Raw genomic sequence first — 16,387 nt, 5'->3', positions numbered from 1 at the left:
TTCCAGTCCTGACTTCCTTTGGTGATGAACAGCAGCATGGAAGTGTAAGCCGAATAAACCCTTTCCTCCCCAACTTGCTTCTTGGTCATGATGTTTGGGCAGGAATAGAAATCCTGACTAAGACAACCACCATCACCGGACAGGGATTGTAGAGAACGTCCGTGGTCTGAGAATCCTCTCCAGCACCACGTAGGTGTAGATATAAGGACATCTGCTCTCAGTCCTTTCTTGGATTCCATAGGGTAAGGCCTATGGCACTATCTTTTGACAAAGACGTTAGACACGTGATGGACCCAGAGCTGCACCCTGACGCCAGAACCTATAGTCTGCCTTACTCTCTGAATTAGGAGGGCTGCAAACCTCAGTATGTTTCCAAAGTAGTATAAAGTAATTCCCTTCCAAAACAAACTAAAAGGTCTGTTTCCATGTGAGCTAACCCACTGAGTGGACATGCTTAGTGAGAAACTCCCTTCACACATTTACTCCAAAGGTCACAGATGTCCTCGGTTGTGCTGAAACCTGGGGGGTAGGGAATGTCCTTAATGTTTCTGGTGAGGAGATTTAAATTTGAAATGATAATTAATCAGTGTATACTCAAGTATACCTCTTGTAGGAAATCATGAACATAAGACAGCAGCACTTCATATAACAAAACTTTTTGGCAAACCGCTTAAGTATTACAACTATGTGGCTAAAGACCTAAATAAAGGTGAGTTCAGAGAAGTTAGAAGGACAGACTAAAATAATCAGAGAGAGCTCCACAGAAAAGAGAACTCTGCTAGGTCTAGGGAGCCACCTACAGCCTGGCAGATGGCCAATCAAAAGAAGCTGTCTAAAGAGAACACGAGGAAATTAAGACGGTCTGAGGGACATTGGAAGGCCTGCCAGAAACAACCTATACAACACTTTATTTTTATTGTAATGTATAGCTTTCACCAGTCTGTTTCTTCAAAGCATTTTCTTCCTACAAATAAAAGGTATACATTTAAAGAAAAAAATCAAAAAGACATCCTTATTAATAAAGTCTGTTTGAGCCATATCAACTTCACAAGCTATTGTGAGATTGCGATTATTTCCATACTCCTGTCAGACATCAGCAAGGAAAAGGAAACTCTAAACTGCTCTCAGTAAATGCAGAACAGAGTGTTCTAGAAGCACAGCATCCTCCACGAAGACGTTCTGGAGAAACAGACCTAGGAGTTCATTTGTCCATGGTGACAACATTTGCTTTCAGTCAGATCGCCAAAGATCTCCCTCAAGCAAACAAGCAAGCTCAAAGCCTTGAATACAACCCCAGAATCTCTGCGGGGGTTGGGGGGAGCACCATTCCTCTAGATATCCCAGGATCCACTCAAAACCCAACTCAAGTTAAAGGCAAAGAAAGCAGACCTAGGCTGGGCAGTGGTGGCGCACACCTTTAATCTCAGTGCTTGGGAGGCAGAGACAGGTGGATTTCTGAGTTCAAGGCCAGCCTGGTCTACAAAGTGAGTTTCAGGACAGCCAGGGCTATACAGAGAAACCCTGTCTCGAAAAAAAAAAAAAAAAAAAAAAAAAAAAAAAAGAAAGAAAGAAAGAAGAAAGAAAGCAGTCCTAGGACCAAGGAGTGAGTACCTGAAAACATTTTTTTATGTAAACCTTTAAAAGTCTAATAAAATAAAAGTGAAACTTTAGAAAAGCCACCAGAAATACTAGTGAAATAATATGAAATAAAGGACAATGTGCCTTGCATCACTAAATTACATCAAATACTTCTATGGATATACCTATCTCTATATAACTGGTTAAAAATGAGAAATGAGTCAATTAGTCCAGATTTAACTGGACTTAGTCACGAGGTCACAGGGTTTAGAACAGATTTAATCATCAGACCACAAGAATCTAAATCTGAACTTCTCTGAGCTGATGAGCCAATGCTATCCCTAGAAAGTAGAAAGGGGCAATACAAATTCTGGGGGTGCCACTCTTCAATCAAGCACCAGCATTTAACTAGTCAATTTACTTATTAATTCGCCAGGCTTCATATTGCCAACATTATCATCTATTGCTTGAAAAGGAATATATCCCAAAAATTATTATAGTGAATAGAAATGAACCAAACCACAGGAGTAACTGAAACAAAAAGAAAATAATCATATATACATGGAAAGGCCAAAAGCAAAAAATTAATCAAATGACTAAAATAATCTGTTGGTATATTAAGCTTAATAGGAATGCTTGAAGAAATTATATACGAACTCTCCAAAGTAACTGGTATTTTCAGGGGAAATGCTATATTCCAAACTATAGCATTATCTAATATAAATACAAACATTCCAATTCTAGATGCCTCTGGAAACAGAAAATAAATTGCCAGGGCGATGGCTTGGTGAAGAAGCAGTTGCGAGGATCAGAACTCAGATTTGAAACTGGAAGGCACAGTATTCAGTCTCGTGCTGTTTGAGCTTCCAGGAAAGATGGCCCTAGAAGCAGGGTTGCTCCCTCCCATTTCAGACTCAAGTATGTTTGTCTCAAAGTATTCTCTAAGGCCGCTTGTCAGCAACTAGGTGCCCCTCTAATTCAGTGACAAGGAGGGAATATAACAGCAAAACAGCCCAAAAGTTAAAGACACTGTGCCCCTGAGAAGAGCAGAAAGGTATTTTCACCTTTCCAAAGGAGGTGACTATTCCTTATCCCATGGTGCAAAAGTTGCCAAGAAAAGCCATGGGAATTTCCTCCCTGGGGAGAAAGTTTAACATACTATTAACTATGTATGAAGTAAGAACTTCATACATATCATGGAAATTCACCCCTAAATATTTTTAAATAAAGAACTTAAAAGCCAAGAGCATTCTTCTTCAGGATAAACACAACACCCTTATCCAACAGCACCAGCAATATCATCCATATTCAAATTACTTTAACTGTCTACAAACCATCTTTTATATTTTTACAAACCAGGAAATAAAACACTCAAGTTTTATGCAATGTATTTTCTTCTTGTGGACTCAAAGTATGTATCCTCCCAGAATCTTACACATTGAAGCCCCTGCTAGCCAATGTAACTGTATTTAAAGAGAAGCCCTAAAGAAGGCCATGTTCACAACCATCTGTAACTCCTATTTCAAAGGACCCGACCCCCTCTTCTAACCTTCAGCATCAAGCATGCATTTGGTGCACAAACGTACACACAAGAAAAATATACATATACATACTTTTTAAATCGGTACAAGAATATTAATTTTTCTATACTGTTTTTGTAACTTTCAAATGCAAAAAAAAAAAGATGTATTTCTATCTTAGGAAATACATCTTGTGGGCATTTTCACAAAGGCACCAATATCTTCTCAGTCTGTGCTCTTTCTGAGCACTAGGGAGACCTCCTATTACTTATAGACAAACTCAAATTCTCTATGAGAACGTAGATATGTAAACTAGAGTAGGGACTACCTGTTGCTCCACCAATGAGAAATGCAGAAAGCAGGAACTAAACACCCAAGAGCTAACCATACTTGCCACAGCAATGATGAAAAAGGAGGAGGCTGCGAAGGATCACCTGAATCTCAGAGGCTATTCCTACATCATTTGTCAAGAGAGAGTGTCAAGGTCAGGAGCACTGGGTTATGTCATCAACAAGTCGGTCATTACTGTTATGAGTTTTGTGCCAGGGGTAGTGGCATAAGTCTAAAATCCTAGCACTGGGGAAACAGAAGCAACGGGATTTTTATGAGTTTGAAGCCAGCCTGGTCTTCACACTGAATTCCTGGACAGCCAACACTACATAGTGAGATCATCACAAAAACAAAAACAAAAACAAAACCAGAAGATAATAAATGTTCTTTATGTCTTTGCCCTCACTTCCAATTTATTAAAGACTTAGCAAAACTGACAATGAAGAGACAGCTAGGCCAGAAAATGCAGGGAAGAAATTGAGTCCGTAGCAGCTTCCTTAACAAAGCAGTTCTGGAATTGGAGCTGTGAGGGGCCCAACATAGCGCCATACAGCTGACAAAGTCATCCTTCCTTACGTAGATGGCAAGAAATAATACTCTCACGATGAAGCTGGCACTTTAGAATTGCTATGTTTAAGGAAGTTCCAGTGTGTCTGTTCACAAGGGTGTGTGGGAAGAAGAGAGGGTAACTCAGCAATATATGTATTTTCTTATTACTGAAACAGCCCTAAATAGTTGAGTTATAAGTTTTGAAGAACGACATCGCTATCTTTTCAGAAAGAAAGCACACTTTTAAAAGTGAATCACAGATTGTCAGGCATATTACTCATGTTTTTCATTTCTGCAGCTGCCACGGCTGCCCAGGCTCCTCCACCCATCAGACGTGTGCATCAACTTTAGCAGTTACGGATCTGCCCATCAGCTCTGGCTCGGCAGCAGAGATACATTCCACTTAGCGGAACGAACCTGTTTTCTGGCCTTCCCTCTCACGTTCCCAGCACCTCCAATCAGTTCTACTATTTCCCTCCCACTATTCTCAGACTCTAAAGTTGAGCCCTGAACCTTTACCATATAGAAACTAAATTAAACCACCCAGAAGAAGAAACGACCAACGCAGAGGTCAAAATGTCTCAGTAATCAGATCAGTAAAATACACTGTGTAAGTACACTGAGAAGAACCAGCTCTCTCAGTGGCTGCCTCTAAGCCCAGAGGATATATGTAACCTAAGCTACAGCACTCATATCTATACTACCTTCCTCCTTAGAGACTACAGACAGTCTGCTTCCTAGCTACAAACTGCTGCTTGATGAGGCCATCAGCTCCAAGCTAAACTAAGCTCAGGTCCTGTCTCTTACCTTAACTAATCTACAGGGAGCATTGGATGGAGTTCATACAGCCTCCTTGAAACACTTCTTTACCTGGCCTCCACACCTGCATGCTCTTCTGACTTTCTTCTACTTTTCCTAACTTCAATTCCCCATAAGTAAAATATCGCCTAGTGACAGAGGTCCAGTGAAGTGGTCCTGGCTTGTGCTGCAAGTGGCAAGTGGTGCTCATGGGATCCACTCTGCTGCTGGTGCATAAATTCGGAGAAACAGGAACAAGGAACAGGAGAGAGGGATAAATGTAGCAGTGAGACTCAGCAATCACACACCAGAAGCTTTCAGAGTTTGTTTACTGTGGTCTGTCTGAAGACAACCTAAATTTTAAAAAGCAAGATGAACTATGGTGCTTTAAAGAGTGTGAAGGCTGAAGTGAGCTCTACAATCCTGTCAGGAAAGGTAACTGAAGTCGATAGAGAACTCTGCAGAAAACCCAGGGCTCGTCACCAAATCCTGTCATGAAGATGGTTGGCTGATCAAGATGACACTGAGCAACCTTCAGGGTGAATTATCACTCAACTATTGAGTGATGAAATGTATGAGAAATACGTGAAATTCATTAGGGATTGTAGACTCACACACACACACACACACACACACACACACACACACCAGTAACTGGCCTCAGCATGATTTTCTTAAAATAGTGCTGGATAAAAGACCTGAAATAAATTCTAGGAAAAATAATGATGGAAAAGAAATGCTTTTCAACAGTGCTATTAAAATCCTCCCAACTTCCTAATGTGTGTAGATAAACACAACATACATCTTTTTATAATAACCTAGATGAGGTATTTAGACTAGGGGCTAAAATCTGGTGTTTAGAATTATGTGATTATCTGTTTTAAAAGTAGCTACAAAGCTGGGTGTTCAGCTGCACCAGGCTTTAATTCCAGCACTCTGTGAGTTTGAGGCCAACCTAGTCTACTACATAGCAAGTTCCAGGCCAGCTAAGATACATGGTAAGAATGTCGTACCTCTCTAGTTAGATTGATCTAGTTGCTGCGATAAAACACCATGAACATAAACAATTTTCATAGGAGAGGGTTTATTTTCTTTACATTTTCACATGATAGTCTACCATCAAAGAAGTCAAGGCAGGACACTGGAAACAGAAGCTGATGCAGGCGGTGGAGGTTTGCTCCTCACTGTCTGCTCACCCTGCTGTGCACCCTTAGAGCCCAGTACCACCAGCCAGAGGTGGCACCGGCACAGTGAGCTGAGCCCTCCCACATCAATCATCACTCCGAAAAACGCACCACAGGCCAATATGGTGGGGGCATTCTGTCAGTTGATCTTCCCCTTTCCCAAGTGATTCTAGCTTCTGTCAAGAGAACATAAACCAAGCCAACACAATACAAAAAAAAAAAAAAAAAGGGTATAAAAATCCCATATTTCAGAAGAACAATGTAAGTTTCACACAGTATTGTGAGAGTATTTATAACTCATTTATATCTATCCCTGGATCTAAGGGAAAAACTGTATCTTCTCGGAAATCCCTGGGAGCACAGAAAAGTGTGTGCTATTTAGTGTCAGATGAAGGGCTACATTTATGTGCTTCACTGGCTGCTGCAGTCTACCATGTGCTGCACTGGCTGCTGCAGTTTTACTATGCATTGCACTGGCTGCTGCAGTCTAACCATCCAATGCACTGGCTGCTGCAGTCTAACCATCCAATGCACTGACTGCTGCAGTCTTACCATCTGCTGCACTGGCTGCTGCAGTTTTTGCAAGTAAAGCAGCAGCTTTGCAGCACAGTGAAAACCCAAGGAAACATTTCCCCTCTTCAAAATCAAACACTATCCATACAATGAGTCCCGTGTTAGCTTAGGTCTGTCTTCTGAACTCCGAATTCCTCTGAATGACTTTCTAAAGTTCTGCAACTTAAACATATCCTAGAATAACACCCTATCTTCTCTCCTGAGCCCACTCCTTGCACAGTCCCCACATCAGATGACTTACAACTCCCTGGAATTCCAACCCCAGGGGATCAATTGCCCTCTCTGGTCTCATACACATTTTCACATGCACACAGGCTCAAACACACACACACACACACACACACTCAAACATAAACAGAAATAACGAAAGTTAGCTGGGTGTGGCAGCAACAGGATTAATCCTAGCACTTGGGAGGCAGAAGCCAGCCTGGTCAGCACAGAATTTGAGGCCAGGCAGGCAGGTCTTCAAGTGAGACTTTATCTCAGTAATAATAAATCTTAAAATGAACACAGAAAGCATGGCACCAGAGGACACACAGAAAAATAAACTAAAGGAAGAAGATCCAGTGCTGGAATAAATATCAAAATATAACCCGTCGGTATGGCATTACTGTTGGGAGAAAATGGGAATGAACATAGAAAATCGGCACAACGTATGGAAAAGAAACTGGATTGCAACATGTGGTGACACACAAAAGGGAACTGGATCGTAACATGTGATGACATACAAAAGGGAACTGGATCGCAACATGTGATTACATACAAAAGGGAACTAGATCGCAACATGTGGTGACTGACATACAAAAGGAAACATTTAAAGGAAAACTAGAAAATCAGTAATGCTTACTTAACACAGGAGGACCTACTTTGAGATATAGTCAAGAAAGATTTCAGAAGCCGGGCTTGGTGGCGCACGCCTTTAATCCTAGCACTTGGGAGGCAGAGGCAGGCCTGAGTTCAAGCCTAGTTCAGCCTGGTCTACAGAGGGAGTTCTAGGACAGCCAGGGCAACACAGAGAAACCTTGTCTCAAAAAAAAAATTCAGAAGCAAAACCTGTAACCACAAGCTAAATGTAGGGGGAAATCTATTAAATCGAAATTGAAAGTGTCTGTTCAGTGAAGTGCACTACAGAAAAGGTTACTGACAAATGGCGTCTAGAGAAGAGACATATTTGTAAAACTTACAGGACTAGTGTCTAGGAAACGCTGGTCATGTTCAGATGAACACGTTCAGATTGACAACAAAGATCTGTGCTACGGTCTGGATCCAGACGGAGTGGGTCCACCGGGGTTTAGTGGTGAAACTTCATCCTCATTGTAAGGTAGTAAATAAAGCCAGTTGAAACTAACTCAGGACATTTAGAGGTGAGGCCTCTGGGAGGTGATTACAATCAGATAATGTCCTCAGGATGGAGCCCAGTAATTAAATACAGGTAATCTTATAGAAGCAGAGAGGCCAGAAGTTACACAGTACACACACACACACACATGCACATACCTGTAAATTCCCATCTCTGATTAGATGACACCTGTGCTGCCTCAGTACCCAGCTAAGGCTGTCATCACAAAAGGCCCACTCAAAGATGGACCTCCATGACTATAAGCAAAAACAACCTACTTCACAGTTTTAAAAAAAAAAAAATCTGTGCATCTCCACAGTCAGCAACAGACCAAGACAGGAACTACAAAATCAAAGTGGGTAAATAGATGAATAGGCAATTTTACAAAAAGAAAAACCAAAATAAGATAAAAATGCTTATCAGAAAATGCCCAAATTCAGGGTTGGGGACTGAGCTTGGTGGTGGAGCATTTGCCTAGCATGTGTGAAGCGCTGGGTTCAATCCCAGCACCACACACAAAATAAATTAAAGCTCAAATTCATTGTAAGTTGAGGTTTAAGTTTATATATAACAGTCTGGAAAAAGGGATGGGGTCCTGAGTACCACTAAGCGCCAGTGCAGCCACAGGATATGAGCACCCCCAAGAGCTACCCTGCTAAAGTATGTACCGCTCCAGCTTATTCTACAACATAATCTAGCAGAGCTTCAGCAAATATATGAATATTTTATACTCAGGAAACACGTGGCTTTTACATGTCTCACAGACCGGTATTACATTAACCTCTAAAGTGCTAAAAATTTTATGCAACAAAATACCAACAGCTCAATTTCTTTCATATAGTATTTGATCACTGTAATCTTGTGAAGAAAGTCCTCTAAGAAATAAATGTCATTGAAAAGAATCATTGTGGTAGCACACACCTTTGATCTCAATACTTAGGAAGCAGAGACAGGCTTCCTCGGTGAGTTTGAAGCCAGCCTGTACTAAGATGTGTTCTCAGCATGTTCTAGGATAGCCAAAGCTATACAAGGAGAGGCAACCTTTTATGGAGAAAGAAAGAAAGAAAGAAAGAAAGAAAGAAAGAAAGAAAGAAAGAGAGAAAAGAAAGGAATTCCAGTTTTTGTCCCATGAGAAATATTACAATAAAAGAAATATATAGCTGGTACTGACTAAACACTAAAGTCAGCAGCAAGAAAACATGTATTTAGTCTGTGATGCACCTGAAACAGAAAGAGTTCCAGAATATACAAACCACAGAATTCTGCACAGGACCTAAGGTGCAGACATTGCAGTTGGAATAAAAACAATACAATTTTAAAATCGAAGGCTGGATAGACAGCTCTGGCTGCGAGCATAATTTCAGAATGCCAAGATCCACCAGTTAGAAGAATAGCAGACATCCCGTCAGCGCAAAGCCTAAAAGAAAGCAGCCAAGTGGCAGTTCAGAGATGAGCCTCTAACAGTGTCGCCCCCTTAGCCAGTAATACCAACTAAAGACTAATACCAAGAGGGAAAGGGAAGTCCGCGATCATAGGGGCCCCAGTGCAAGAACCAATAAATACCCACGATCATCACTAGTCACCTGACTCTGCAAGCAAATAGATAATCCGTGTGTGCAAAGCACTCGCACCTAAAGACTAGGGCCACTCTCCAGAAGCAGCAAATGTCACCAGGCTAGGGACCCCAAAGGGACCCTGATGGATCCCAATGCTTCAAAAAATAAGAAAGAAAGAAAGAAAGAAAGAAAGAAAGAAAGAAAGAAAGAAAGAAAGAAAGAAAGAAAGAAAATAAGAAAGAAAGAAAGCCTCCTGGAGGTGGTCTGAAGCTGAAGCACCAAACAGCAGCAGCCAACCAGAACAATCTGACAGCTGGAAGGTCTCCAGCTAGGGAGGGCTCCTGACCCTTGACCTTTAACCCCTGCCTTCCAAGGCTAAGCTCTAAAGCTGGGTTTTCACAAGGAGGCTCCAAAGCGCTCCTACCTGTCAAATCTTCACCTCAGGCGATAATCATGTCTGTAGGGGATGCTGTGGGCGCCCCCGCAAAGGACGCAAAGGAGGCGGTGTAGGCGAGGAGGACCAGCGAGGTAAAGTCCGGGTGGGCGACCCCGAGGGACCCCACGCCGATGTAGCCGTCCTCAGCCTGCCTGGATGCAAGGAGCCACCGCCGCTGCTGCTGCAGTAAATCAGCTGACACCGGCCTCAATTGCCGTAAATCGGCTGACACCGGCCTCAACTGCCGTGACGCCGCTGCAACTGTCGCAAAAGAGAGGCAGGGTGGAAAACGCTCAGGGTTTCTCAGCTCGCCCAGTCCAGGCAGGCGTGGTCTGGTTACTATGGCGACTGGAGCCCGCTATAAGGACGCAGTCGCCATGTTGTCTACTCTTCAGTCTGGTCTAGACTGCGTTCTTGATGCCAATTCTTGTGCAGAGTGACGGGAAAACATACAAGGATGGAACGGTGAGCCTAGAAAATCAGGTCTTTCCTGGATCAGGGTGGTAAAAGTTTACATTTCGCCCCGAAGTATGAGTTCAGGTGGCAGGAAATTATACTGTTTGCTTCTGGTCAGCAGGACAAGCATCTAAGGAAGCGCCTCCACAGCAAGCACACACACACACACACACACGCCCTAGGGAAATATTCAGGTCTTCTTTATTAAAGGCTGTGATGACTGCAGAGCCAGCCCACCAATCTTACCTTCTCTTTCTCCCACATCTCCTCCAGCATTTGTTGTCAGTTGTTTTGTTGATCTATGACGTTCTGATTGAGGTAAGATGAAATCTCAAAGTTGTTTTGATTTGCATTTCCCTAATTGCTAAGGCAAATGAACATTTTTTTAAAAGACGAGGCCAACTTATTTTAGGTTCTCTCTCTCTCTCTCTCTCTCTCTCTCTCTCTCATATTACACCCAGGGTGCAGCTTTCCCTCCCTTCCCTCACCCCAGTCTTTCTTCTCAGAAAAGAACAGCCTCCCACTAACATTAACCAGCCACTGCATAACAAGTTACACTCAGGCCAGGCACAAACAGCCACATGGAGACTGGACAAGGCAACCCAATAGGAAGAAAAGGGTCCCACAGGTATAAGAGTCAGGGACAGCCCCCATCTCTACTCCCACTGCTAAAATTTCCACAAGGACAACAAACTACTCAGCCATAATTTGTGTGCAGAGGACCTTGGTTAGACTCCTACAGACTCCCTGATCTTGGCAAGACCCCATGAGCCCCAGTCTGTTGATTCTATGGGCCATATTCCCATCTTCTCTGCGTCCCGGACCCCTCTGGTTCCTTCAATCCTTCCTCCCACTCCTCCAAGGGACTCACAAACTCCACAGTTTGGCTGTGGGACATTGCATCTGCTCCCATAAGTTGCTGGATGGAGTCTCTCTGGTCTCTTTGATGATAATTCTGCTAGACTCCAGTCCCAGAACACTATACAGGCAGTACAAACTGTAGGTTGAAGGTTTTGTGGCTGGGTTAGTATCCTAATCCATCCCCTTGAGGCCTTGCCTGGTTACAGAAAATGGTCCATTCAGGCTCTGTGTGTGCTCCCCATTACTAGATGTCTTTGCCAGGGTTACTCTCATAGATTTTATGCAGTTTCCATTGTTGTGGGTTTCCAACTGTCTCCCAATTCCATTTGTTTCTCTAAGTATCCCCCCCACACTACCTGATTTCTCCTGTTCCCAACCCTACCCACCCAGTCCACCAGCAATATTTATTCTACTTGCCCTTCCCAGGGAGTTACTTTCTTGTTATTTAACCTCTCTGGGTCCATGAACCATAGCACGATTGTCTTTTTCTTAATAGCTAATATCCTCTTAAAATTGAGGACATACCATATTTGTCTTTCTGTGTCTGGGTTATCTCACTCAAGATGATTTTGTTTTCTAGTTCCATCAGTTTGTCTGCAACTTTCATGATATTATTGTTTTTAACAGCCGAGTAATACCCCACTGTGTAAATGTACCATATTTTCTTTATCCACTCTTCAGTTGAGGGACATCTAGGTTGTTTCCAGTTCTGGCTATTATGAATAAAGCTGCTATGAACATAGTTGAGAAAGTGTCCTTGTGACAGGATGCAATGTCCTTTGGGTATATGTAGAGGAATTTTAATCCAGCAACATAGCTACTCTGACTGGAATACAGACACAATCTTAGTAACACCTTTAATTCCAAACAATGAAAGTAAAGTTAATTTGTAGAAAGAAACATCAGGGTTTGAAAGTGATGTATAATTGAGTGGCAAGGTAATGAATCAGAGAAAGATTTGATAGGATAGGATATGAGAAAGGGAAGGGAAGCTACTTAAGAAGGGGCAGTGCAGAAAAAGAAGGCAGTTTTACCAGACCAGTTCTAGAAAGACATTTTGCAGAGAGAGAACAAGCTAGACACAGGTGAATGAGCCAGAGGATGAGAAGGAGCCAGAATACTGAAACATACAGTCAAAGTTAGTATGAAGCCAAACAGAGCAACTCAGTTGGAAGATGAAAGAAGCCAGTTTGGATCAGTCAGCATGGAGAGGAATTTTGAGCCAGAACAGCTGAGTTGACCAACCAACTAGAGCACAGAGAGAACTAGAAAGGGTGAGTGTGCTCAACAGTAAGTCTCAGAGGCTGAAAACATTATAGACCTATATTAGATTGTACAAAGGCTAGGAGCTTCCAGCTCTAGGCCTAGGTTAACAAAGCAAGGCAGTAAGCCGCAGAGATGACGATTACATCAGGTGAATAAAAGTTACTTTTACAGGTACATGCCCGGTATAGCTGGGTCTTGAGGTAGATTGATTCCCAATTTTCTGAGAAACAGCCATATTGACTTCCAAAGTGGTTGTACAAGTTTGCATTCCCACCAGCAGTGGAGAAGTATTTACCTTTTCCACTGTAGAGCTTAGGAGTATAAAAAAACAACTATGATCTTGCTTTTAAAAAAAAGTGACATATTAGCCACTAAATGGCAAATAGAAAACATTTACTTTGAAGGGACTGCGTCTAGCATACATCTAAGCTCAGGGGATGTGATAACAGGGGAGGAGAAATTAGCAATGATTTCTAAAGCTAAAAGACCTCTATTTACATTAAGAAAGTGAAGTTTTTGAGTGTGGCTGATTAGCTATAGTATTAGGGCTCACCAATGGTGTACATGCTTAAGTAGCTATGAGTGGTTCATTCTAGAAGCATAAAAAGCCCCTTAAGGAATCACACTGCCCAAGCCCCTCCTTGTTCTATAGCTACCTGTCGACACTCTAGTGACCAGAGAGCCTTGAATGGGAATGGGAGATGCCCAGTTCATTATTCTCTCACCTAGGCACATTTGCACAGGTGCCTATCAGCAGGCCAGGTGTCCAGGCAGGAGGCTGGTGTCCAGGCCAGTGGTTCTCACATTGTATCTGGGTACTGTTAACAGCCAGGAGTGATACCTATTCCTAGCTCTGATGAGGCAAGGAAAGTGAAGGGCATGAATTAGAAAATGGTATGACCTAAGCTGCAACCTCTGGCGGTGTCGTAACCCGTGGCAACAGAGCAAGAAGGAATAGTGTATCTAGATCTCATTATTTTCTGACATCCAATAAGCTCTATGGAGGGGACTTGATGCAGTCCATGAACAGCATCTTCCTGGGACAAAGGTCAGGATAGAGAAAGATTGCAAATATATATGGAAGAGCACACACACACACAAAAATGAACATTAAACTGCCTTCTCAGATCTGACTTTTATAGTTCTGTTCACAGTGTGTCTTAGAAACCTCCTTAGCGGTCTTGTTTTAGATGCTTTCTGTGACCTGGAAGGACAGTTAAAGTGTGTGTGTGTGTGTGTGTGTGTGTGTGTGTGTGTGTACATAGTATTTAGGTACAAACTCAGAGCTTCATTTCTAAGTTGTGGAAGGACAGGTAGAAATAATATTAATCCATCTCTTCTGAACTGAACTGGATGCCTCCCAACACCAGAATTCATTACGTTGAAGCCCTGAACCCCAGTATGGTTTGACTGTTTTTGAAAATGAGACTTAAGGCTCATTAAAGATCCTTATGTTAAGTGAGGTCAAAAGTCAAGACCCTGTTCTTGTTATTGGCAGCATAAACTACAGCTCAATGCCTGAGGACTCCTTACCAAAGCTTGAGGAGGCCTCTACTCAGGTGTACCCATTCCTCAAGGATGCCACAAAAGTGATGTAAGGGTGATTCAGGGTGAAGCAAAGTTGGTGAATTTACTGATTAATTGAAAAGACACACTTGGGAAAGAGGCAGGTTTTCAAAGAGGAGCATACCCCAGTACCTCAGGTGAGCTTGTATGTGCAGTTGTAGGGCTTGAAGCTGCTTAATCTATAACTAAGCTTAGATTGTAGGCAAGGTATGTGCCAATATATTCCATTTTTAATCCAAAGCTGAGGGGTTTGTTTGGTTGGTTTGGTTTGATTTGGTTTGGTTTGGTTCGGCATATGGTTTGGGCTGGAGGAAAAACACTGATTAGAAAATAAACATTGAGACACATTGATCAAAGGAATCTTTAATCATAGAAATGTCACAAGGAAGTTGGACATAAGGTATAAGTTCATTACATGATATTTTAATTGTAAAATTGATTAGATATTTTTATTTTTAAAATATTTTAATTGAAGTAGAATTGCATCATTTTCTTGGCCCTTTCCTCCCTCTGCACGCCCCCTCCCCAGCTTCCCTCCCTCAAACTTCTTCCATGTATCTCCAATCTCAAATTGCTAACCTCATTTTCTTATATTTATTGCACACTTTGTGTGTGCACAAATATATCCAATTTATTTACAACCCACTGAGTCCAGTTTTGCTATTTTTGTATATATGATTTTGAGGCTGACAACAACTCAGCAGCAGCCAACCAATAGGAGGAAGAAGGCTCATCTCTGGGAGAGGCTAAGCCTCGTTCTCCCAGAAGTCAAGTGTTGGTTTTTGCCTAGGTGTTAGACCCTGAGAAGTTTTTTCTCCTTCTACATTAATAGGTCCGTTGGTTTTTGCTCTTGTCCCTATCTTGTTTATATAGACATTTATAGAACAGCGCTTCACAGCAGACATCTGTCATTCAGGCTCTTAGATTCCTTATGCCCCTCTCTTCCACAATGCTCCATTGGCCAGAGATGTAGGAGCTGTGGTGTAGCCACAGCTAGGGGCTGGCTCCCCATGATCCATTGATCTCTGCATTATGTCCGGTTGTGGTTTTCTATGATCGTTTCCATTTTCTGTAAGGAAACGCTTCAGTGAGGTGTGGTAGTCATGCTTACCTGTGGGCGTAAGGATAAGATTTTAGAAGGTGGTGATGGATTACACTGATCCATGACCTTACCAGCCTCGGGAAACTAGCTAGGTTTCCAGTACCGGGCATGGCTTTGTAGTGGTAAATATTATTCCTGGGGGTGGGGGAGTTACCCCACTTAGACCATATAGTTACCAAATAAAAGATACAAAAGCCTTTATATTTATAATAAGCCTTAAAGCATTTAGAGCTGGGCAGATGTCAAGCCTCTATGCTATTTTGTCTACTTCCCTGTCAATAACCCCAAGATATCACTTGTCATGTTCTGCCTGGACTGCTCCTACTCAACAGGTTGACCATCGGGGCTTTGTGCTCACGATCCATCTACCCCATGGCAACCCCATCCTTCTTCCTCTTTCCTCCTGGTCTCTGCCTGAGAGCCCAAGCCCAGGAACCTTTGCTCTGCCTCCTCTCTTCTGCCCAGCCCAGGCTGTAGGCATTTTTATTAACCAATTATGAATAACATGGAGAGTAAGGGTTACTCATAACAAAGGCTGGTATATGTGAGGATCTGCTTGTCTTGGAGCAACCAGATCTTGGGGTACAGAATGTAGCATTTGAATACAAGCAACACCAGATCAACCTCCTACACGATTCCCCCACTTTTGAGTAGGCTTTATTTCTATTAAGATAGCTGTTGGTTGCCACGTCTTGCATCTTTATGCCTACCTAGCTATGATGGTAAGTTGTATGTTTCATAGGTGTTGAAGATGGATAGGACTGTCTAATTGATTCCTTCCCTTGATAGTTTTCATAGTACTTTCTGGAATTATGAATGCTAGACCACAGAACAAAGGCTTATAGGTCAGATCCAGCTAAAGTCATCCAGGTCATGTGTCCTGGTTTGTGGTTTCTTCAGAAAAGCAGGCCCACTTCAACCCCTAAGAAGTAACCAAGAACTACAGTGTATTGCCTGGGAGTTGTGGTGGTTTGAATATGTATAACCCAATAGGAAGGAGCACTATTAGGAGATGTGGCCTTGTTGCAGGAAGTGTGTCACTGACACCCTCCTCCTGACTGCCTGCAAAAGAGAGCCTTTTTCTGACTGCCTTCAGACCAAGGTATATAATGCTCAGCTCTTTCTCTGGCACCATGTCTGCCTGTTTGCTGCCATGTTATCTACCATGATGATAATGGACTGAACCTCTGAAGCTATAAGCCAGCTCCAACCAAATGTTGTTCTTTATAAGAGTTGCCTTGGGGGCTGGTGAGATGGCTCAGTGGGTAAGAGC

The 16,387-nt window shown here is 42.5% G+C and overlaps 2 protein-coding genes across 3 annotated transcripts in view; one reads left to right on the top strand and one right to left on the bottom strand.

The window, feature by feature from the left end:
- The window catches only part of Wdr7 (WD repeat domain 7), a 272,657-nt gene extending 262,569 nt beyond the window's left edge, over positions 1–10,088 (bottom strand). For both annotated transcript variants that reach the window (XM_029471767.1, XM_021150163.2), the window contains exon 1: positions 9,852–10,088. The gene's annotated coding sequence lies outside the window, so the exon portion shown is untranslated. The remainder of the gene's footprint in view (positions 1–9,851) is intronic.
- A 160-nt stretch (positions 10,089–10,248) lies between these two features.
- The window catches only part of Txnl1 (thioredoxin like 1), a 41,203-nt gene continuing 35,064 nt past the window's right edge, over positions 10,249–16,387 (top strand). Inside the window, exon 1 of the mRNA XM_021150399.2 lies at positions 10,249–10,328. Coding sequence (XP_021006058.1) covers positions 10,321–10,328 — 8 coding nt within the window. The 5' untranslated portion in view covers positions 10,249–10,320. The remainder of the gene's footprint in view (positions 10,329–16,387) is intronic.

This window comes from Mus caroli, chromosome 18 (assembly GCF_900094665.2).
Source record: "Mus caroli chromosome 18, CAROLI_EIJ_v1.1, whole genome shotgun sequence".
NCBI lineage: Eukaryota > Metazoa > Chordata > Mammalia > Rodentia > Muridae > Mus > Mus caroli.
Note: the sequence above shows the minus strand (reverse complement) of the source record. Positions and strands in the feature narration are given on the sequence as shown.